The sequence below is a fragment of the Miscanthus floridulus genome, chromosome 4 (genome assembly GCF_019320115.1).
Source record: "Miscanthus floridulus cultivar M001 chromosome 4, ASM1932011v1, whole genome shotgun sequence".
NCBI lineage: Eukaryota > Viridiplantae > Streptophyta > Magnoliopsida > Poales > Poaceae > Miscanthus > Miscanthus floridulus.
Window position 1 is genome coordinate 18,969,823 of NC_089583.1, and position 25,091 is coordinate 18,994,913.

A 25,091-nucleotide genomic window follows, 5' to 3' on the forward strand; every position below is an offset into this window, starting at 1 on the left:
TGGCTCTTTGGTTGAGTCATTATCGTTTTTCCCTCTTTTTGGTTTGGTAGACATATCATTGACATAGAACACCTGATTCACATCCTTGGCAAGGACGAATGGTTCGTCTTTGTACCCAATATTACTAAGGTCTACTGTTGTCATTCCATACTCGTTGTCTACTGTTACTCCGCCTCCGGTCACCTTGACCCATTGGCACTTGAACAATGGGATCTTCAAAGTAGGTGCATATTCTAGTTCCCATATTTCATCTATGCGTCCATAATATGTCTGCTTATTCCCATTCGGGTCTGTGGCATCTATGCGGACACCACTATTTTGGTTGGTACTCCTTTTATCTTGGGCTACTGTGTAGAATATGTTCCCATTTATCTCGTACCCTTTGTATGTGACGATATGCCATGATGGTTGCATAGCCAATAAATACAGTTGCTCATGGATGCTCTCATCACCTTGACATTTTTTTCGCAACCAACCGCCGAAAGTTTCCATGTGCTTATGCGTAATCCAAGCTTCAGTCTTCCCTGGAAACTCGGATCGTAAGAGATCCTTGTGTGTCTCAATATACGGATCTACCAAAGAGGAGTTCTGTAGAACTGTGTAGTGCGCTTTATTGAAATAATCATCATCCGTACCAATATATGTTTTCCTCCCTAGTGTCCCCTTTCCGCTTAGTCTCCCCTCATGTCTCGATTCAGGAACACCAATCGAGTCAAGGTCGGGAATAAAGTCAACACAGAACTCAATGACCTCTTCTGTTCCATAGCCCTTGGCGATGCTTCCTTCTGGGCGAGCACGGTTGTGAACATATTTCTTTAGGACTCCCATGAATCTCTCTAAGGGGAACATGTTGTGTAGGAACACAGGACCGAGAGTGAAAATCTCCTTGACTAGGTGAACTAGGAGGTGTGTCATAATATCAAAGAAGGAAGGAGGGAACACTAACTCAAAGCTGACGAGACATTGAACCACATCATTCTGTAGTTTAGCTAGATCAGTTGGATCAATTGCCTTCTGAGAAATTGCATTGAGGAATGCACATAGCTTTACGGTGGCTAGACGTACATTTGGAGGTAGAATTCCTCTTAATGCAACTGGAAGTAATTGCGTCATGAGAACGTGACAGTCATGGGACTTTAAGTTACAGAATTTCTTCTCTGTCACATTTATAATACCCTTTATATTCGAGGAGAATCCAGATGGTACCTTGATGTTGTTTAAGCATTCAAACATGATTTCCTTCTCCTCTTTGCTTAGAGTGTAGCTAGCAGGACGTAAGTAATGGCGTCCATCATCTATCTTCTCTGGATGCAGGTTGTCTCTTTCTCTCAAACAACGCAGGTCCTGTCGTGCTTCAAATGTGTCCTTAGGCTTTCCATACACACCCATAAAGCCTAGCAGGTTCACACAAAGATTCTTCGTCAGGTGCATCACGTCGATCGAGCTATGGACCTCCAGGACTTGCCAATAGGGTAGGTCCCAAAATATGGACTTTTTTCTTCCACATGGGTGCGTGACCGTTAGCGTCTTTCGGAATAGGTTGGCTTCCATGTCCTTTTCCAAAGACGACTTTCACATCATTGACCATATCGAGTACATCCTCACCGGTTCGGTTGCGAGGCTTGGTCAGGTGGTCTGCTTTCCCTTTAAAATGCTTACCTTTCTTTCTTACGGGGTGATTTGTAGGAAGAAATCGACGATGGCCAAGGTACACGACCTTTCGACATTTTTTCAAGAATACACCTCTAATATCACCGAAGCAGTGTGTGCATGCATTATATCCCTTGTTTGACTGTCCTGAAAGATTACTTAGAGCAGGCCAATCATTGATTGTTACGAACAACAATGCTCGCAGATCAAAGTGTTCCTGTTTGTACTCATCCCACACACGTACACCTTCTTTATTCCACAAAATGAGAAGTTCATCAATAAGTGGTCTCAGGTACACATCGATGTCATTGCCAGGTTGCTTCGGGCCTTGGATGAGCACATGCATCATAATGAACTTCCGCTTCATGCATAACCAAGGAGGAATGTTGTAGATACTTAGAGTAACAGGCCAAGTGCTATGACTACTGTTCTGCTCTCCAAAAGGATTGATACCATCTGTACTTAAAGCAAACCTTAAGTTTCTTGCGTCATTTGCAAACTCCAGGAATTCTCTATCGATTGCTCTCCACTGGGACCCATCAGCAGGGTGTCTTAACATATTGTCTACCTTACGGTCTTCTTTGTGCCATCGTAACAATTTTGCATGTTCTTTGTTTCTGAACAGACGTTTCAAGCGTGGTATTATAGGAGCATACCACATAACCTTGGCAGGGATTTTCTTACGTGGACGTTCGCCCTCAACATCACCAGGGTCATCTCGCCTGATCTTATACCGCGACGCATGGCATACCGGGCATGCATCCAATTTCTCGTACTCTTTGCCACGGTATAGGATGCAGTCATTAGGACATGCATGTATCTTCTCTATTTCTAGCCCCATAGGTCAGACAACTTGTTTTGCTTCGTAGGTAGTGGCGGGCAATTCATTGTACTTCGGAAGCATCTTCTTTTGGATTTTTAGTAACTCTCCAAATCCCTTGTCAGATACACCATTCTTTGCCTTCCATTGCAGCAATTCTAGTGTGGTTCCCAACTTTTTCTGCCCTGCATCACAAGTTGGGTACAACAATTTCTTGTGATCTTCTAGCATCCGCTCGAACTTGATCTTCTCCTTTTCACTTTCACATTCTCTTTGTGCATCACGAATGACCTGACAAAGATCATCAGCCGGCTCATCTTCTGCGGCTACCTCTTCTTCAGCTTCTCCCATTGCAGTATCATTGAAGCACGCACCATCAGGAATAATATCATTGTCGTCCCATTGTTCTTCTTCATCTTCTTCCATTACAACACCGGTTTCTCCGTGCTTTGTCCAACAAATATAGTTTGGCATGAAACGCGACGTGAACAAGTGTGAATGAAGAGTCCTGAGCAAGGATATTCCACCGTATTCTTACATATGGCACATGGGCAGCACATGAAACCGTCGCGTTTGTTTGTCTCGGCCGCACGTAATAAAGAATGCACGCCGTCAATGAACTCTTGTGAGCGGCGATCAGCATTATACATCCAATGACGGCTCATCTGCATTACATGACATAAATATCATATTAAAACCTAGATCATAATTAATTATTTATACAACATGCGTGCCACCACAAAAGATACAAATTTATGAAAGCATCGCTACAATGTAGACAATCCCAACTACCACTAAAAGAACTAAAGCTAAAATATATTTCAGGAGCACAAGGATTTCGCGACCAATCTCAACTAAAACAGACAGATCCCCCGATTGTGCAACATCTTTGGGCTTCTTCGGCTGGATCACTGCCTCATTAGCCGCCGTATCTGCCTGTTGTGCAAGATATTTTTGCACGAGTTCAACATACTCTTCCTCCCAGTAGAAGCCTGAACATCGTCCACTGCCATCCCACTGAAATTAAAACAAAAAACTAGAACTTTAATCACAACCATCATGAAAATAGGTATAAACTAACCATAATCATTAAATACGATAAAATAACTCACATTGCGATCCGGACACTTGTAGAAGATACGATCCTTGTTGGGACCCTCCTTCTTCACTCGGTACTCCATCACAATCTTCATCTCATCACGACACTTGCCGCATGGAATGAGAGGAAGGCCCGGCCTAAGTCGCTTTGGAAACCCATGAGAGGCCGAGGACCCGGAAGCAGTTGCCATCTACTCTCTATACTCATTTTTTAATACACTATAAATTTCTTCTTTTATAAACAAATAAAATTAACAAACTATAAAATTATCTAGATCTCTAAACAATGAAATTTTTAATGGTCATTGTGTTCTCGTCTTTTACTGCGGCAGGTAAGTAATTCATATGATATTTCCGCAAATTAACAGAAGAATGGGAATGTACACACATAACAGACTACTACGACGATATCGGGACGTGTGAATAAATAACCATCCGTACTAGTTGACCTTGCTTACGTGATCATCTCGGCGAGCATTTCTCCACCGGACAGCACCGTACTTGGTCAAGGAAGAGCTCCGATTCTATGAGGAAGGGAACACGGTCTCCCACGACCGTTGTCGCTCTCCCTCATAGAATCAAAGCTCCTCCTTGATGTCCGTTACCGCTCGACAGAGAATATGCTTGCCGAGCTGAACACAGTCCGCAAGTTCAACTAGTACGGATTTTCTATAATTTTCTAACTATTTTCTAAGTTTTTATTTATATATACTACGTTTAGGTACGGTGATTGACAGACTACTACGACAATATCGGGACATGTGAATAAATAACCATCCGTACTAGTTGACCTTGCTTACGTGATTAGCTCGGCGAGGATTTCTCCACCGGACGGCACCGTACTTGGTCAAGGAAGAGCTCCGATTCTACGAGGAAGGGAACACGGTCTTCCACGACCGTTATCGCTCTCCCTCGTAGAATCAAAGCTCCTCCTTGACGTCCGTTACCGCTCGGCAGAGAACATCCTCGCCGACCTGAACACGGTCCGCAAGTTCAACTAGTAAGGATTTGCTATAATTTTCTAACTATTTTCTAACTTTAAATTTATATATACTTTAACCTTCTTTCATGTAAATATGCAAGCTTAAAGTGATTTTGAGCTCAAATTGCTTACAAATGAAAAAAAACCACAATAAAGAACCATAAATATATATAGTGAATAAAATGGCATAAGAAAATGGTAAAAAATGAGAGTATGAGATTGGTAACCTTTACAACTGAAGAATCGACGGAGGAATCGAAGAATGGATGGAGGAACAATGGAGGGAGGGAGGAAGCAAGAACACTACTGCAGTGAGCTTCAAAATGTGCTGAGCTCAGGCTCGGGGAGGAAGGAGGAGACGGCTGATTTATAAAGGGAGAACATTTAGTCCCGGTTGATAGATCCAACCGGGACTAAAGATAACTTTCCAACCCCGGGCGCAGCCACGGCCCGGGAGTAGACCTTTACTCCCGGTTGGAGCCACCAACCGGGAGTAAAAGTATACCTTTAGTCCCGGTTGGTGGCTCCAACCGGGACTAAAGGTCCCTGCCACCTCTGTCTGGCGCAGTAGCCGTTGGGCAGGGGCCTTTAGTCCCGGTTGGAGCCACCAACCGGGAGTAAAGGTATTTCTAGTCCCGGGGGCAAAAAATTCCGGGACTAGAGCCCATTTTGGCCGAGGATCAAAGGTCTGTTCTCTACTAGTGGTTGTTACCCAAAAAAATCATACCCACCTTCTATTACAACCGTTGGATGGTAAGTTCTCTTTAAATCCAATGGCGTATATTAACTTGATGGTGGGCCGCGCCATCTGTAATCTCACATCTTATAGGTGAAATCTTACGTGTTCCTACCGTTGAATTCTTACGTCCCTTCTCTCACAGTGGTTTTTTTTTTCACGCGTCTGTCAGCATACCCGCCCTCCCACACCCATCGGCAACCACTTCTCCTTTCCTTTTTCTTCCGCCGCCGCTTGCTTCGGCGATGCTGATTTATTTGTTTCTCTTTCCCAGCGCCGCCAATCCTCCTCCCCTCTCCTCTCCATCGCACGCTGGGGGACGCTGGACGCCTGCAGTCACTCGGTGGCAGAAGACCGGCGGATGCGCTCCTCAACACTACGTGCGGTGTTGCACCAGCCAGCGTGAGTTCCATCTATTTCTTTCTTCTCTCTTTTCGGCTCCAATGCTCCCCATTTCATTCATCTATTGGTTTCGTCTCCCTTCAGATCCAGATCGTCACCAGCTCAAGCTTGAAGATAGCGCTGGTGAGGCAATGCATGTGAGGTAGGTACATAATCCTGATTGACTGCCCCGTGTTCCTCCATCTTTTGCTTTCTAACATCTTCTACTGTTGTGGTTCGTGTTACGGATGTTTACGGATACAAGTTGATATCCTTTACTGTATTTTATAAGTTCGCTCTCCGCGGTGGCGGAGGAGGCCAAGACGGCGGCGTAGCAACACCCCCGCAGCAAAGAAAGTTGCGGAGGGACGGGCGCCGGCCTGAGTAGACTTATTTTAAATCTTTTTGCATGTTTTTCTTTTGCTTAGCCTTGCAGGGCAGGAACGCCTTTTTTTGTTAGAAACTTTGATAGCATTAGTTGCATGTATGTTGACCGGCTTTCTGTTTGCAGGAAACGAAATGTCTCTTTTCTGGACTTGAGAATCTGAGAGGATATTGTGCAGTTTAATTCCACACATTGATACCAGGGTTCCTGAGTCGAGATCTACAGAGGAAACTGTCCTTAGTGGATAGCGGTAACCGTCAGTGACTTGTACAAAATTTAATTTTTCCCATCAGATCTTTTCTGTGTGCCAAACCACTATTAATTTTCCGGGGTTCTAATGGCTATATAGTCTAATCTGTGTCCTACTATATGATACCTTAGGTAAGTAGGAGACCATTAAATAGTAGGCACACATGGTAGAATGTTTCAGATTAAACAAAAAAAAATATTGGAACACATATGCTTTTAATGAGAAAACAAGTAATGCATTAAATTTCATAATTAATATATCATTGATCATGCTGAGATTGATGTTGTCTTTATACAGGGCAACAAAATAAAAGAGGTGTAATTAAAATAAATTATCGATGTTGCTATCTTTAGGATCTTTCATCTTAAATAAATTCTGACATTACAAGAGAGCTTTTCATATGCAGATACTGTCCCCAAATTGTAAGTCTGCGAATAAGAGGATACAAAGGTAAGCAGCGTCAAAAATTTTAGGGTCCATTTGTAGTTTAGAAAGACTATATTTTCTCAAACATTATTATCCAACACATGGTGACAGCATTGATGGCATTCACTTCGGAAATGAACAAATCAAAGAAGCAGATCATATTGGGATGAAAATGTATGCCTGGAATGATTTCTTAAAAGTGGGTTTGAACCATCCTTTCATCAATATTCCAGTGCAAATGCATGGGCGAGATTGCTATACATATACTAACATCTTTTATTTTCTTCCTATTTTCATTTTTAGATTGTCACCGACACCTGAGAATAAGCATTGCAGTGCTCTAACTGGTATTGATTTGCCGCGCTCCTATTTTTGATAGATCTCTGACTGATTGATGCTCATATTATTTTGAGTCGAGTTTAGGTTCATAACTTCATATACAAATTGTGACTCAGGCAATTCAACTCTGAATTTTCATATAGAAATATGGTGCAGTAGAGTAGCACCTCCAACCTCAGTTTCATCATTCTGTCTAATGTCTCATATTCCCCGTTATCATTGCATTGTACTCTTTATATAAAATAGCCTAACAGCACAAAGAAATATTGAAAATCACCGGTCTTGTAAGAAGGAAGGGCATGGCCGCATCATCACAGCACACTGAATGTCAACTCATTGGTAGATTCAATTTGTTTATGTTTGTTTTGAGGTGGGTGGTATGTATAGCAGATAGCACGAACCCACTCCCCACTGGTGTCATCATTAGAAGTGTATATAGAGTATGATGATAAGTGTATATAGTCAATTATTTATTATAAATTTGTTGATTTTATTTTTATATGTAGGTACTGTTATCATTGTGCATGGTTGAATACCCACCTGGTGCCGGCTCATATGGATTGTTCTAATTAATGATGTTGCTGATCTTGGAGCTGGTGCAAGTGGCAAGGGAAGATCACGCTATGTTACAAAACCATTATTATGGTGGAACATCTGAGTATATCATGAAATTTCTTAGCCTACTCATCTAAGGCCTTGTATAATTGATAATTCAATCAATTGAAATTTTGAAGCGTACCATAAGGGAAATGACCGTTGTTGTGAAAGAAAGTTATCCTTTTAGTTGTGGCTTGGATTTTGATATGAATTCAAACATGGTGTTGGTGCTTACCAACCAACTCTTGTTGTAAATACACTGTTTATTTCCATTTGGTATATAAATTGAGCAGCAAACTCCTGGGCAAATACACATTCTTATTTCTATTTGGATTCTTGTTATCTATTATATGAATCCTCTTGAATGTGTATTATTATTTTATCAAAATTTTCACAGTAATTCCTCCATTAAGAATGAACCTTTTTATGAACACGTGCGTGCCGTATATGTAGGAATTCAATTATTAAACACTTTTTTTTGTACTCATCCATCTTGATATTTTTATAGACACGTGCGTGTCGCACATGCATATCTACATGTCGAGGACCAATACTAGGGTACCCGAAGAGGAGGAGCTAATGACCATCAACGTTGATTCGTCCACGCGATCAAGAGCACGACTACACCGCTTGCCGGGTCCCGCCTCGTCCGGCCACCGAGGCGGTGGGCCCTACCTCGTCTGACCCCCGAGGCTTGGCTCCGCCTTGGTGGGCACTGCAGCCGTGGAACCCGTCTCGCCCGACCCTTGAGGGTTGGTTCTGCCTCGGCTGACTCCCGAGGGATGGCTCCATCTCGCTCGACACCTGAGGGCTGGCTCCGCCTCACCCGACGTCCAAGGGCTGGCTCCACCTCGCCTGACGTCTGAGGGCTAGGTCTGCCTCACCCAACCCTCGAGGGCTGGCTCCGCCTTGCCCAACGTCTGAGGGCTGGCTCCGCATCACCCGACGTCTGAGGGCTGGGTCCGCCTCGCCCGACGTCTTAGGGCCCGCTCTGCCTCGCCCGATGTCTGAGGGCCGGCTTTGCCTCGCCCGATGTCTAAGGGCTGGCTCCGTCTCGCCCGACGTCTAGGCTGGCTCTGCCTCGCCCGACGTGTGAGGGCTGGGTCTGCCTCGCCCGACGTCTGAGGGCTAGCTCCACCTCGCCCGATGTCTGAGGGCTGGCTCCACTCCGCTCGACGTCTAAGGGCTGGCTCTGCCTCGCTCGACGTCTGCACGTGACTCCTTTATAATGATGTGCGCAGATAAGGCCACTCAAGTCAACCGCAAATACCAAGGTCCATACCCTGCACGACCTTCCAGGCATGTTAGAGCCCAAACAGTATTATAGGCGTCAATATTTACCTTACAATGTTGTGGGCGTCGTCATTTGCCCTCGGGCACGAATCCTTATGGAAGCTCACGACAACCACTACGGTCTAGAAGGAAACTCGCATCATCCACAGTAACGAACGTGTAGTCACTGTGCTGCCTGCTCCCTATATGGCCGTTGATCAACACCTTGGTCCGCCGCCCCGCCCACCGGGGTGGGATGGGACGTGACAACTCGCTGACAATGCCAGGACCTGGCATCGTCAGTGGACAGACACCCAGCGCAGCCCTGTCAGGGTCAGCGGACATGCGCCCGGCGTGGAGCTATCCCTGTCACCGTCTACCATGTCAGCAGGGCATGCATAGACAAAAAGGAAGACCCGACATCCTTGAAGGACTTCCTTTGCCTCTGGTTTTCCTCTTTTCTCCCATCTATAATCCCTGCTCTCTCTTGGCCTATAAAAGGGAAAGCAGGGCACCCAACTGAGGGGATTGATTCATCACATCACGCATCATACTGCATCACAACAGATCCACTAGCATCGAACCTCAAACACACAGCGGAGCAGTGACTTAGCTCTCGGCACCCATTTGTCCCTCTCTCACCCGTTTGTAACCCCTACTACGAACTTTTCAGTGCTAATAACATGAGCAATCGCTATGAACTAGACGTAGGGACATTCTGCCTGAACCAATATAAACCTTGTGTCTTTTTAGCACACCATCTAGGCCAGACGCACAATAACACAAATTTACTCATTGGTGTTTACTTGAAACACCGATTGTTGGCGCGCCAGGTAGGGGACTTTATGCGTCTCGACAATAACATCAGGCCATGGATGGCTAGTCATGGCATCAGCTGGGTCCCGGGTGCACACGTGCGCTTCAGGGACCTAGACTTCAAAGTCACGGCGAAGGGAGAGCTGGCGTGGGTGCCTGTTGTTGTTCAACCCTTCCGCTCCACCGGCCTTGACGCGATCACCAAGATGCTCGAGGAGCTACGACTACATGCGCCAGAGGCCCACACCCCTAGGAGCGACTAGCTCCTCGACTTCGACTATGGAAGGTTGGAGCGTCAGCTCGGCGTCCTCCTAGGACCCCAACCGTCCCAGGAGAACCTACGCCACCTCACCTTCTCGTCTGCCAACATCATGGCATTGCTTACCGGGAGAGAGCCGTTCTCCTCGGAAGACCTCATCTGGAGTGCCCCGATAGTGCCCTCATTCAGTCTCTGCAACGCCGCTGAGACTGTTGGCCACCTTGTGGCACAACGCATGATCTCATCCCCCACGAACAATGAGTTCATGGGGGTGATCGAACATGTCGTGGAGTCTTTCTACAACCTCCTCGTAGAGGAGCCAGAGTCACCCTTCGGCTCTGACTCCAGTAGGGGAAGCCATCACCCTCTTGTGAATGCTTCATGATAGGTACCCTCGAGGGACACATCGAAGGCATCCACGAGGAGGAGGCTACCCCAGCGAACGACCTCGACGATGAGGCCGAGGGAGAGATAGCGGCCCCACCTCGCATGCGGGTGGGGCAGCTGAAAGCCCGACACCGAGAGATCAAGGAAGTGCGACTCTAGCTCGAGTAGGAATGCACAAAGCTCGATCGGGAGATCGAGCGCCATGGAGATGGTGGGCGCACATGCGCCATGGCCCACGACGTAAACTGGAGGATCATCACTGACGAAGAAGCCCTCCCTCGCTTTGCCCGGGCGAGCCAGAACATCATCGCTACGGTGGCCATTGTCGCGACGCCTGAGGATCATCGGGCCCACCACGAGATTCGCACGCTGCTCGAGCATGTGGTGGTGCAGCAGGCTAAGAGCTCGTTGTCTCGGTGATGCGAGCTCGACACCAGCCAGTGCATGCCCTCGGAGTGCCTCGGCATGGACACATCGGTCCACCCAGAGCTACGAGGAAGTAGGCAGCACACCATGGTCCTGATGCATCAGTGTCTCGGCCGCAACCGTGATGCACGCAACACCCTCGATGCCCGTAGATGTGCCTACGATGACCCAAGAGAGGGAGCTAGCCACGACTATCACCGTCATAGTGGTGGACGCTACAACAACGGCAAGGACCAAAGCCCGAGCCCTGACCATCTGGGGCCTTAGGCCTTTGGCTGATACATCCTCAACTCTGCCTTCCCACCAAGGTACCGACCACCAACCAATATCCCAAAGTACTATGGGGAAACAAACCCCAGACTATGGCTCGAGGACTATCAGCTTGCCTGCCAAGCCAGTGGTGCAGATAATAACGACTTCATTATCCACAACCTTCCATTGTTCTTGGCCAATTCAGCAAGAACATGGTTGGAATACCTCCCGTCCAACAGAATCCAAAGTTGGGCGGACCTAAAAGAGATCTTCGTGGAAACTTCCAAGGCACATACAAGTGCCCTAGGAACCCGTGGGACCTCAAGAACTATCGACAGATGGCTAGAGAAACCCTCTGTGGGTACATCCAGCGCTTCTCCTGGCAATGCAATGAGCTACCTAACGTCGCTAACACCGACGTTATAGGAGCTTTGCTATCTTGGACCACCTGCGAGTCCCTGGTTCACAAGCTGGGACACAAGGGCCCACGAACCACCAAGGAACTCCTCGACATCGCCACTAGCCATGCCTCAGGCGAAGAAGTGGTTGGAGTGATTTTTGACCGCCTCAATGGCAAGGCGAGGCAGGACGAGGACACCGGCAAAGGCGCCTCCAATCGTCCTGCAAAAAAGAAGAACAAGCAATAGCGTGAGGGCTCACTCGTGGCCGCCGCTGACCGTAGGGGTGGTCGGAAGCCCATGGAGGGCACTCTGAACCACTTCAAAAAACTACTCGAGGGGCCATGCCCAAACCATGCCTTCCCCATCAAGCATCTATACAAGGATTGCGGCCTCATGAAGTGGTTCTTGTCTAGAGGCTCGAACAAAGTGGAGCAAAGGAAGGACCCTGACCCTACCATGGATGATGCCAAGGGGAAGGATGGCGGTTTCCCAACGCCGGATGGCTGCCTCATGATCTTCATAGGATTAGTGGCCTATGACCCCAAGCACTGCTAGAAGGTCATGCACCACGAGGTCTATACGACCGAACCGGCCACACCTACCTTCCTCTGGTGGTCAGAGTCCGCTATAACCTTCGATCGGACCAACCACTCGGAGAGCGTCCCATAGCCAGGGAGATAAGCGCTCGTGGTCGACCCAATCGTCGGCACGAAGCAGCTCACCAAGGTATTGATGGATGGAGGCAGTGGCCTCAACATCATGTATGTCGAGACACATGATGGTATGGGCGTCGACCATGTGCACATCCAACCAACTAGAGCGCCTTTCCATGGCATTGTGCCTGGAAAGCAGGCCATGCCACTTGGGCAGATCGATCTGCCCATCACCTTCGGGGGTCCGTCCAACTACAGGACGAAGACCCTCACATTCGAAGTGGTGGGTTTCCACGGAACTTACCATGCCATCCTAGGACGATCATTCTACATGAAGTTCATGGCCATTCCCAACTACACCTACCTCAAGCTTAAGATGTTGGGCCTTGGCGGGGTCATCACCATCGGCACCTCCTTCCAGCATGCCTACGAGTGCGAGATTGACTACTACGATCACAGTGCGGCAATCATCGCCACTGGAGAGCTCGCGGCCATCAGGAAAGAGGTCACCGAAGAAGCACCAGACCCCAAGAAGTCGACCGGGTCTTTTGAGCCAGCGGAGGGCTCCAAAGAGGTCCTCATAGATCCTAGCAGCCCTGAGGGCAAGGTGGTGCACATTGGCACCACACTTTCCTCTAAATAAGAAAGCGCGCTCATCGACTTCCTCTGTGCCAACAAAGACATTTTTGCGTGGAAACCCTCGGACATGCCAGGCACTCCGAAGGAAGTCGCCGAGCATGCCTTGAAGATCCACCTGGGCTCCAAGCTGATGAAACAGCACATGCGTTGCTTCGACGAGGGGAAACACAGGACCATCAGTGAGGAGATCGCAAAGCTTTTGGTAGTCGGATTCATCAAGGAAGTGTACCACCCAGAGTGGTTGGCCAATCCCATTCTTGTATGAAAGAAAAGTGGGAAATGGAGGATGTGTGTTGACTACATGGGCCTCAACAAGGTGTGCCCAAAGGATCCATTTCCTTTGCCGCGCATAGACCAAATAGTCAACTCTACCTCAGGGTGCCAAACCCTATACTTTCTTGATGCGTACTCCAGGTACCATCAAATAACGATGAAAGAGTTTGACAGCTCACGACATCTTTCATCACTCCCTTTGGATTGTTCTGCTACGTCACAATGCCATTCGGTCTGAAGAACTCTGGGCTACATACCAACGTTGTATGCTCAAGTATTTCAAGGACCTCATCGGACGGACTGTTGAGGCCTACATTGATGACATCGTGGTCAAGTCCAAACGGGCTAACCACCTTGTAGCCGATCTTGAGCAGACCTTTGCAAAACTCTGAGCAAACGACATCAAACTCAATCCCAAGAAGTGCGTTTTTGGGGTCCCAAGGGGCATGCTACTTGGTTTCATCGTCTTCGAGCATGGCATCGAAGCCAACCCAGAGAAGATCTCAATCATTACAAGGATGGGCCCGATTTAGAATATGAAGGAGGTACAACGAGTTACAGGGTGCCTCGCCGCACTCAGCCGCTTCATCTCGTGCCTCTACAAATGAGGTCTCCCCTTTATCAACTTCTAAAGAAGGCTGACCACTTCAAATGGATGTCTAAGGCCTAGGAGGCACTTGACACGCTCAAGCAGCTTCTGATGAAGGCTTCGATCTTGGTTCCTCCTACCTATGGAGAACCCCTTCTGCTCTACGTCATGGCCACCACGCAGGTGGTCAGCACCACCCAAGTAGTGGAGCGAGAGGAAGAGGGGCACGCCCTCAAAGTACAGCACCCTATGTACTTCATTAGCGAGGTCCTATCCGACTCTAAGACCCGATATCCCCAAATCTAGAAACTCCTATACACCATCCTCATCACCAAGAGGATGCAGCACCACTACTTCAAGTCACATCTGGTGACAGTTGTGACGTCCTTCTCCCTCGGTGAGGTCGTCCAAAACCAGGATGCCACGGGAAGAATCGCGAAGTGGGCACTTGAGTTGATGGGTCAGGGCATTGCGTATGTCACAGAACCGACCAATTTATAAGAGTACAAGTACAATGGCAGCACGCAAGCGGTCGCACTGTCATACTTGAACCCATATAAACCTGGTAGTCCGTCGAGTACCATGACGGGTCTCGATAAATGATTTATAACAACCAAGATCGTACATGATTCAACATACATGTCACATATTACATAAAGTTCACAGATACATTTCCATCATTAGAGTATGAAACAAAGTTATTACAAACTGAGTTTGATAGATAAAAGCGGAAGCAAATTAAGTTTAAAAGTAAAGTTTCCAATGTAGTTTAATACAGTGCTAAAATATGATCACAGTCCACAAAAGCAAGTAGAGGGATTAATAAAGAAGCCGGCCCAAGGCTTACTCCTCATCCACAGCGGGATAGAAGCAACTCTTGCAATAACCATGATATACAGTGCCATATGCAACAATGGGAAATAAAACCCTGAGTACAAGAAGGTACTCAGCTAGACTTACCCGTCATAAACCAGAAATAAAATGACTCCAAGGATCATGCAAGGCTGTATAAGTGGAGATAGCTTGACAACATTTTGCATAAAAGCGATTAATTTAATTATATAATTATGATTCTGTTATCAAGTTAATTATAACTATCCATCTCTAAATTAGCCACTAACCTATGCCAAACATGTGGTATCTCATTTTAAAAGCATACAATAGTAACCATAGCAGGTATTGTAATTCCATACTCATTCGAACCATCATGTTCCATAACACAGTTACTACGATGTTGGGACTAGCCAAGTTTCTCACTATCCGGGAGAGACGGCGATTCGAATCGATTTCAACCAGCTGAGAATTTATTCCTAACATAAACCTTGGCAGACCAGATCATTAGTCGCCTTAGGTCACTTTTGGTACAACTCAGGTACATGTTTCGTGGGTTCGTACCACGCCGCACAATCGGGGACACCAAATGCCAGGACGTTCTGGACTACCCTGCCCTTGGGCTCAGTTTGGTTCCCTGCAAGGAGCGCACAATAGAACGAGACCTGGCCTGAGTTGAGCTACTCGGCTTCACGGTCGGAACGAGTTATCCGGCCAGCTAAATGATAGGCATGCGTTCAATCTTGTTAGAAGCGCCAACAACGGTACGATCCTTAATTGGCACAGACAGAATCACATGAGTCAACCTATGCATAGACTTCGCCCGGCATTGATTTTTCTTTTACCCCATGGTTCTGTTCCACGATAGCAAATATAGCCAACTGTGCTCCGGTATCCACCTATATCTCGCAGGTGACAGGAAATCACCCGACTTCTACCGGTCTAAGCATGGCTAAGCATATATTCGATCCTAGACCTACATAGGGTTACAGTGTATATATCTGGACAAGGAATTTATATGCATCAAGTGGTTCCATTCAACTCTTATAACCTAATGCAACAATCATAAGAACTTAAGTAATCATTTGTAAATTACTGGGAGACTTAGAATGCTCCGGGGCTTGCCTTTCAAAAAGGAAGTGGGGCGGTGATCAGGACACTTCGGAAGCTCTTCTGGGTTCTGCTCCTTGCCTTCAGGAGCTGCGGCTTGAGGATTCTCCTGCTGGTCCCCTTCCTCTACTTCGTCGAACTCTAGCAACGTTATTTCTTCCTCCAATCCTAGATGCATGAATATGGCATAAGGTATTGCGAATGTATGCATGACAAGTATAATCTGATGATACATGATGAATGCATTCTTGTAAGTATTCTTAACATCATGGTGCTAAACTAATAACAAGTGTATCGTGTTTTACTGAGTATGTGCATATCTCTTCTTAATTACTCAATCAAACACTTCAGTAGTTCATGTACCACACTACAAAACAGCAGCTACTTATTTTACTCATAACTGAAGTTCTATTTATCCAAAGGTGGTGATCTTGGACTTTCTAGAAAACTTATAAAATTTTCTACAACTCTTATTTAATCACCAAAAGCTAATTAATAATTTATATTAACCAAAACAGAGAAGCCATCCAGTGCTGTCCAGAAATTCCAGAGGATAAGCAATTCGGAACTACTAACTTTAAACAGCTATAACTCCCAAACCCTTTGGTCTATGGTCCCGAAATTTTAACACAAGATGTATGAAGAACTTATCTACAACTTTGTTATTAACCATTTTTATAGCAAACATCATTTTCACTATGGAACACACTAAACTACAGAATATGTCCGGAAACACTTCCAATTCGCATTATAAAGCAACAATACTTTTACTTCATGTAAGCATTCAAAGTTTGACAACACAAATTCTACCAACAGTTTAAGCATACCAAATACACTCAAGAAAACCTAATGGTGAAGCCCAAACTATTTATTTAAATGCCCTTATTATTTTATTTTGATACTTAGGTTAAATAATAAACATATACTAAATGTGCATCATAAATTCTAAAAAATTATAGTGCCTTACTAATACTACCAAAAGACTACTGTAAAAGTTTCATGTCATGGTACCAAGTAGAACATTCTATACAAAAATGATAAGGTAGAAAGGCTTATAATAGCAAAAATAGAAAACCCTAGTGAAAAGTGTCAAGAAACAGATTTTATATTTTTCCTAACATCCATATGGTACTAGGATAACCTCCAACAAATTTCATGAATATTAGGTTCATAATTAATTTATAAAAATTCATACAAAGATTACATATTTATAAAAGAAAAATCTATAACTACAAATCTATACATTCACTGATCCTAAATTTTTTAGCAGAGCTCATACATGTCAATAATAGCTTACCACAAAAGTTCATAATTTTTGGAGCACAGGAACTCTAGATATAAAATAAACAAGTTTGCATGCATTCAAAAACATATTTCAAGTTTCAATTTAAATCTTCCAAAAACTTTACTGAAAATGCTAATATCATATTTTTCCTAAATACTACACTTCACCAAGATCTTAACCAAATTTGAACTACAAATTTTGGATCTCCCAAACTCTAGATATAAAATTTACAAAATAGCATGAAATCTAGAATTAAATGAGCTATCCTACTCTCTACTGTCGCTGACCGGTTGGACCCACGAATCAGTGACCCCACTTGTCAGTGAAACAAAACAGAGCTGCGGCGCTGTACAATGCTTGCGCGGCTAGAGCTCATCGATGACGAGCTTCACCGGCGATGGCACCACTACTACTATGACCCTCGTGACCTAGCGCACCGATTGAGCTACTTGGTTGGGCCTCTCACCGGCGCTAACTACGACGGCGGCGGCCATGGTAGCTTGGCGGAGCTGGACAACGGCGCAACACCGGCGGTGACCATGGAGACCCAAATCACAACTAGGATGAGCATCTACGAACTCAGGTGAACCAAGCGCACAAGATTGCACGGCCAATGGTGGATGGGGATGGCGTGGCCACGACGACAGACTCAGCGGCGGAACTCCGACGAGCTCGTGCGCGGTGCTGAGGCTTACCGAGCACAGTCAGCGAGCACGGGCAGACATGGTGAGGCTTGGGGAGGGTAGTGGCGTAGCTACGTTGGTGAATGGGTGAGGTGGAGAGAGCTGATGCCAGGAATGGCGATGGCAGACGCTCAGCGCTGTGGCTGCTGCTGCGGGTGAGCGCTACAGCGATGGTGGAGCAAAAAAATGGAAATGGCGAGTGTAGCTCAGTGCTGGGGGCGTTAAGGCCGGCTCTGGCCTGGCTTGGTCGCACGGGGTAGGGCGCTGGTGACACGTGGTGTGCCTCGGCTCCACGCAGCACACGGGCTCTGAAGCCGGTCGGCCACCGCAGAACGGTGATTCAGTTCGTCAGTGTCCAAAGCAGAGCCTGACAGCATGTTTTGACAGCGCAATTCCTCACGATACAAAGTGATTCACCGAATGACTCAAACAAAAATTGTAGCCATAAGTACCATCTCCAATTCTTGTTTAGAACTCAAGCCCTAATTCTCAACCAATCTCGATTTATGTCTTCTCAAAGTCGAGCTTGTCCGACTGTCAGAGCATAAGACTTAGAATATTTCGCATAAGACTTAGAATATTTCGCTAAGTGTTGAAAACAGTTATTTGATGATTTTTGTAGCCTAATTCAAGCATGTTAGGAGCTAAACCAGTCAATGACCCAAAAACAAAAGTTGTCCCTCTTGCCAAACACTACAACTTTGCTTTAGTGACCACCTCCATGCAAGGTCTCTAGCACATAGTTCAAACTTGGTCAAACATGTTACATTCAATTGATGACTTGTACTTGAACTCTGACCTAATGACCTATTTACCCCTAACCATGAATATCAAAGTTGTTCATAATGATACTATAAACATGTTTAAGCTATTGGCAAGGTCACACAATCATTTCATGTATTAGTCACACATAGGGCTATCCAGGTCAACACATGTAACTTTACTTAAGTGCTTGATCATGAAAGGTGACATTCATGAACAATGTTCCATTTGCTAACCTAAGTGTTGCTAACATGTTTTTGTGACTCATATCAGCCATCTACATGTATTCACTCATGATCATATGCATATATACAAAGAAACATAAAATAACAAGCAATGTTGCACATGTTTCAGTCTCATGTTTCAAGTGTAAATGCTTATACGTGAATGCTTGAGGTTCATGCTCATGCTATGCAAGTCAAATTGTGCAAGGCTAACACCTAGGGTGTTACAGCGTATGCCTCCCGGACGGCCATCAAATCCTAAGTATTGGCTGATTTCGTGGTAGAGTGGACCGAGGTCCAAATGCCACTAGCGATCGTCGACCAAGAGTACTGGACAATGTACTTCGACGGATCGCTGATGAAGAAGGGTGCTGGCGTAGGACTAGTCTTTGTGTCACCCCTCAGGGTACGCATGAGGTACATGGTTCGCCTCCATTTTTTGTCCTCCAACAATGTGGCCGAATATGAAGAGCTCATCAATGGCCTACGCATGGCCATCGAGTTGGGCATCCGACGCCTCGATGTTCGGGGGGACTCCCAGCTAGTCATTGACCAAGTCATGAAGGAATGAAGCTGCCATGACGCCAAGATGGCTGCATACTACCGAGAAGCTCACCAGCTAGAGGACAAGTTCAATGGCCTTGAGCTCAACCACATCCTGAGGCATCTCAACGAGGCGGCCGACGCGATGGCAAAGGTGACATCCGACCGAGAGCCAGTGCTAATGGGTGTCTTTGCTAGCGACCAACACAAGCCCTTGGTTCAATACGAGGGGTTAGAACAAGCTGGTGATGGTCCACCCATTGTAGGCTCGGGGGCTGACCAATCGTCGGCTCCATCCGGCCCCAAAGTCATGGAGCTTGAAGAGGACCCAGCGATAGAGCCTAACCCTCTAGTCGACTGGAGGATGCCCTACCACGACTACCTCCTCTATGATATGCTACCAATGGATAAGACGGTGGCCCCATGGCACACGTCGCGCCAAGTCCTTTGTTCTTGTGAGGAGCAAACTCTACAAGCAAAGTCACACTGAAATCCTACAGCGCTGGATCCCTATCGAATGAGAGAAACATTTGCTTGAGTGATATCCATGGTGGGGTCTACGGTCACCATGCCGCACCCAGAACCCTAGTCGGGAATGCGTTCCGATAGGGCTTCTACTGGCCTACCACGGTAGCCGACGCCAAGCAAATCGTACGCACCTACGAAGGGTGCTAGTACTACGCTCGGTAGACTCACCTACCGGCCCAAGCGCTCCAGACGATCCCCATCACCTGGCCGTTCATGGTCTAGGGACTCGATCTGGTTGGATCTCTTAAAAAAGCACACTTGCTTGTCACCATAGACAAGTTCACAAAGTGGATAGAGGCTTGGCCAATCTTCACGATCAAATCCGAGCAGGCCATGCTGTTCTTCCTCGACATCGTCCATCACTTTGGAGTCCCGAACTCCATCATCATGGATAATGGCACCTAGTTCACTGGGAAGAAGTTCCTCTGATTTTGTGATGAATATCACATCCGCTTCGACTGGTCCTCCGTAGCGCACCCCTGAATGAATGGGTAGGTAGAACATGCAAACGGCATGGTCCTATAGGGTCTCAAGCCTAGGATCTTCAACCGGTTGAACAAGTTTGGCGCAAGATGGGTCATTGAGCTTCCCACAGTGCTTTGGAGTCTGAGAACGACCCCTAGCCGGGACACCAGCTACACGCCATTCTTCATGGTCTACGGTTCCAAAGCCGTCCTCCCAACCAACCTCGACTACGGAGCACCATGGGTCAGGGCATAGGATGAACAAGGAGCAGAGGCATCCCTCTAGGACACTATGGACTAGCTGGACGAAGCACGCGATGTTGCCCTCCTCCACTCGGCCAAGTACCAGCAGGCGTTATGATGATACCATAGTCGTCGAGTGTGGGGTCGGGCCTTCAACGCCAGAGACCTAGTTCTCTGCCTCGTCTAGAGCAACAAAGATTGCCACAAGCTCTCTCCTCTGTGGGAGAGACCATAAGTCATCGTGGAGGTGCTCTGGCTTGGCACCTACAAGCTAAAGACCATGGACGGTGAGGTCTTTACCAATGCCTAGAACATCGAGTAGCTATGTTGCTTTTACCCTTAATAAACACACACTTTCTCTTATCAGTTTTGTTATCAAACTCCCTGATCTTTTGGGACATCCGACCCCAGCAATGGTAAAGGGTCAGGCCTCGCTCTGGGGCTGATATGAGCACATTTATCCAGCAAACATTCTTTGTGCCTGCCCCCCTTTTACATTAAGACCTAAGAGCTAGGTTTATGGGAGCAAGCTCTAAGTGTAACTTGTCAGACTATGGGAGACCTATGCCCCAGCAGCTATGGTGTCATTGCTCACTAGTGTGATCAGAACTGGCTCACTCACACTTTGAGCTTTTACGATCTTAACGACGGAAAGGGTTGGAGTGCGCTAACCTTTTTATACAGAAAGGCGAGAAGAGCTAAAAAGCTATTTGCTATAACAAAATTTGAAAACCTATCCATTTGTTACAAGTTTCTTTGCCTGGCTTATCTGCCTAACTAAATTCTTGCGTGGGATGTTCTCATCCTTTATCTCCATAGGAAAATCTTGTCTCAGCAGGTAGCACAAGTCGACTCAATGGCTTAGCCACCGCCAAGAAATGGGTAGGGAGCAGACATGGATCCCGTTCACATCCGGTGGAGGCTTCCCGGACCCATCACTCTTACCATTGAGGTAAGATCGGTGCCTAGCTCGATCAAATAGCTCAAAGCTAGTACCGAGAGACAAGCACCTTTACTTTATGCATTAATTTCACTACGAAGCCTCTGACCCCAGCAACGGCAAGGGGTCGAACAACGCTCGATAGCTGGTGAGAGTGTCTACCTGGTAGACATTCTCTATGACTGACCCCTCCTTACATTAAAAATTGGAGGCAGGGTGTGCAGACACAAACTCTGAGTAAACCTTGTCGGACTGCTAGGACCCTACGCCCCAACAGCTATGGTGTTTTTGATCACCAGCGTGATTAGAGTCTTTGTCTCCGCACCCCAAGCTCTAGCCTCCACCTTCTCGAGAAGGATTTGGAGGGGCCTACCTACAGAATCTCCATCGAGGAGAGGCCGGTTGGTCACCCATGTCGATCGAATAGCTTAAGCCGCTGCCGAGAGACAGATAGGGAGTAGTGGGATACACCATGCAGGTTACGCCGGCTCTGTTACGAACGTCGGAACCAGACCCCACATGGACAAATTCGATAAGAGCTCTCCAAACCTGTCTTTGGAGCCGTCGAGGTAACTTTACCGGTCCCCGCTTTTTCTTTTCCATTATATGATCAACCATTCATTTATTCTCATTCATTCATTCATCCTGTACACCCAAGCATTGCATATGCAATTGTTGCATCACAACGCTTCATGTCGTGTCATGAAGCGGTATCTCCATTGAGGAGAGGCCAGCAGGTTAGGGCCAGGGATGATTCTCCATCGGTCCTCTCCACCACCATCGCAACGTCCGAGGACCCCTCAGCCATGTCCCCCTCCGCCCATCCCACGTCGGGCGCTGTCACTTGGGCTGCCGATGGCGCGAATCGCGCCGATTCCTCGAGCACCACCATGGCTGCATCCGACTGCGCCTCGCCTATCACAGTTGCTGCCACCCCTGCCTATGGCGATGGGGCCTCGACCGGTGGCATCACGTCCACCGCGGTCGATGCCACAAGCTCGGTCGGCAGCTCCATCTGCCACATCGCCGGCAGCGGAATCACCTCCATCGCAGGCTCCTCGATGACCTCCGAGGGTGTCCCTTGAGCCCCAGCGCCCGCTTGTCCCATCGAGGGCATGGGTGCCACCGTGAGCAGTGCCTCACCGACTGACGACACAGTCGCACCGGTGCCGCTCCCGCCCGAAATGGGTGCGACGTCAGCCGATGGCTTCCACCTCACTTGAAGGGCGATGCTCTTTTTTGGTGCCAGCGCCAAAAGATTGCGCCACCTCAAGACGCTACGAGAAAGAAAGGTGTGAGTGATGGTGAAAACAATGAAAAATAGAGAAAAATAGAGAAAACAGGGGAATTGGTGACTTACATCGGTGCTGTTGGGCGGTGGATACGTTTGGGGGTGAACCCCCAGACCCTTGCTTCGCCTCGTTGGGGCGGAGCCGTTTTGAGCTCGCCCCTGGTCTCGGCCAGAGGGGCTCGCTTCCCTTTGATCCGGGGAATGACGACGGAGCCACCCTCCTTCGTTGGCACCTCAGGCGCAGTGGTAGATCCGCCCGCCCCGGCTGGCTCTTGTGGTGCGGTGGTGGAGCCACCCTCCTCTGCTGGCAGCTCGAGCGTAGTGGCAGATCCACCCACCCCTGTTGGCTCTTGGGGTAGGCCAATGGTCTGGCCCATCTTCGTCGGCCTCACAGATGCGCCTTCCCCTCCATAAAACGGGAAGGGTCCTGACCCCTGCAAGGATGAGCGGATACCTATCAGCATATCCTCGCTCTCCAGGTCATCACGCTCAGTGTCGTCGACTACCTCATCATCATCTTCCTCATCATCGCCGTCATCACTGTTAGTGTCCCCCCTCACTGTCAGAACCCGGAGCCATCATACTTCTTCCTACCTCCAGATCCGCTAAGAAAGAAGTTGGAAGAAAAAAAATAGGATTCTCTTAAGAGCGCCGCAAAACAACCGATATCGAACTATGACCGCTCTCTCACCAAGTCATATGAGGCGGCACAAAAAAAGAAGAGAGTAGGGAAAGGTGTTGCACAACTCGGACAACAAATGCAACAATCAATCCCCCCCTTGTCGTTCCTAACGAATATGGTTCAAACTTAAACTTAGTGGCGGAGGTAGACGGCTATGAGTTGTTTCTTCGGTTTTATGAGGAAACTGGTTTGAACCTTGCCGAAGTGCTCGCTGAAGGACCATCTGCTCCGAAAGTGGATCCTTACAAGAAATTTGTACCGGGCCAGAGTCTATACAACCCAGAAAAATTAGGTGAACTGGGTACGCAAATGTACCTGCTAAACGGGTGGTATAGTTCGACGCCTGATGCGGGACAAATCTATCTTTCTGTCGGAATTAGAAACCACCATTATTTCCGTGGCAATGACATAATCTATGTCGAGCTTGTAGAATTACACCAACTATGCCACCTGGACTCTCTCGATAAAAGTCTCATTAGCTGCTATTGTCTGTAAGTGTGATTATTTTCTACTATATTCATAATTTCTTTATTATATATTCACAATATATATTCATAATTTTCATGTATGCAGATATGAGATGACAGAACTTAGAAAGAAAAAGGATAATGATGTTGGGTTCGTTGATCCGTATGTCGTATACAAACACCCTAACCCCCCGAAGGATTATAAGCCTCCACCTGAGAGAAATCTCATGAATTTCTTAGTGAACCAACGCGACAAGAAGGAGATACTCTTCCCCTACAACTTCAAGTGAGTGTTATTATAAGTAATTAATATCGATCATATATATGGGACATCAATATTTCCTTACTAGCTAGTTACCCCTCTCTCTCTCTCTCACACACACACACACACACACACACACACACACATATATATATATATATATATATATATATATATATATATATATATATATATATATATATATATATATATATATATATATATATATATGATATTGATGGTCATCGATATGGCCAATAGTAGATTGAAAATCTTAGACTCGTTGAGAAAACCGCAAATGGAGTATCAAGACATGATAGATATTATACAAAGGTAATTAATTTAGTTTCTCTATAACAACATATATATATAATGGCGCCACTGGGTGTAGGGTTTGAAAAAGGTTCATTGAAGAACAAAAAATGAAACATTACAAAACGCCACTGGGTGTAATCGCACACAAAGTAAGTACTATAACTACATATTTATATTCAATTAACACCATATGATGATTTCAATTCACCCTAATTGATTTTTTTGTCGTAAAAGTGGGTTCTAAGGCAGGAGCAGGGTAACAACTACTGCGGATACTATGTTTGCAAGTTCATCATGGCGTACTCAAAGAGAACTCCTGAAGAGCAACTCAAAGTACGTATATAAATATTTTTTCCTTTATATTATTTCGATCGTATATTTACAATTTCTTTATTGCTCTCATTTGTATAAGTAATTACATGAGCAATACACATACATATATATATATATATATATATATATATATATTAATACTTTTTCCTTTAACTTTTATTGAAGACTGAATGGTTGAGGAAAAGAGTCATACGACTTGACCAACTTAAAACAATTCGAGAGACTATAGTAGGATTTCTAAATGACCAGGTCATCAACCCCAACGGCGAGTTCTACAATGACCCGAATGAAACGTGGATGCCAAATCTGGAGGAGTGAATTGCTAAGGACATAAACAATTTATATATCAAACCTTTGTAATATATATATATATATATATATGTGTGTGTGTGTGTGTGTATGCACATATTATATGTACATAAAATAACGTGTGTATATATATGATCATCATATATATTTGCATGTACGCGTATATTCGTTTGTTATTTATGTACAAA

At 46.3% G+C, this 25,091-nt stretch overlaps 2 protein-coding genes across 2 annotated transcripts; both read left to right on the plus strand.

The window, feature by feature from the left end:
* Positions 1-12,209: 12,209 nt before the first annotated feature.
* Positions 12,210-12,773, plus strand: LOC136548174 (uncharacterized). The gene has a single exon (XM_066539790.1). It carries the CDS (start codon positions 12,210-12,212, stop codon positions 12,771-12,773), a length of 564 nt encoding a protein of 187 aa, XP_066395887.1.
* A 6,342-nt stretch (positions 12,774-19,115) lies between these two features.
* On the plus strand, positions 19,116-19,559 carry LOC136548175 (uncharacterized). Its single transcript, XM_066539792.1, has one exon. The coding sequence runs from the start codon at positions 19,116-19,118 to the stop codon at positions 19,557-19,559; it is 444 nt and encodes a 147-aa protein (XP_066395889.1).
* The last annotated feature ends 5,532 nt before the right edge of the window (positions 19,560-25,091 follow it).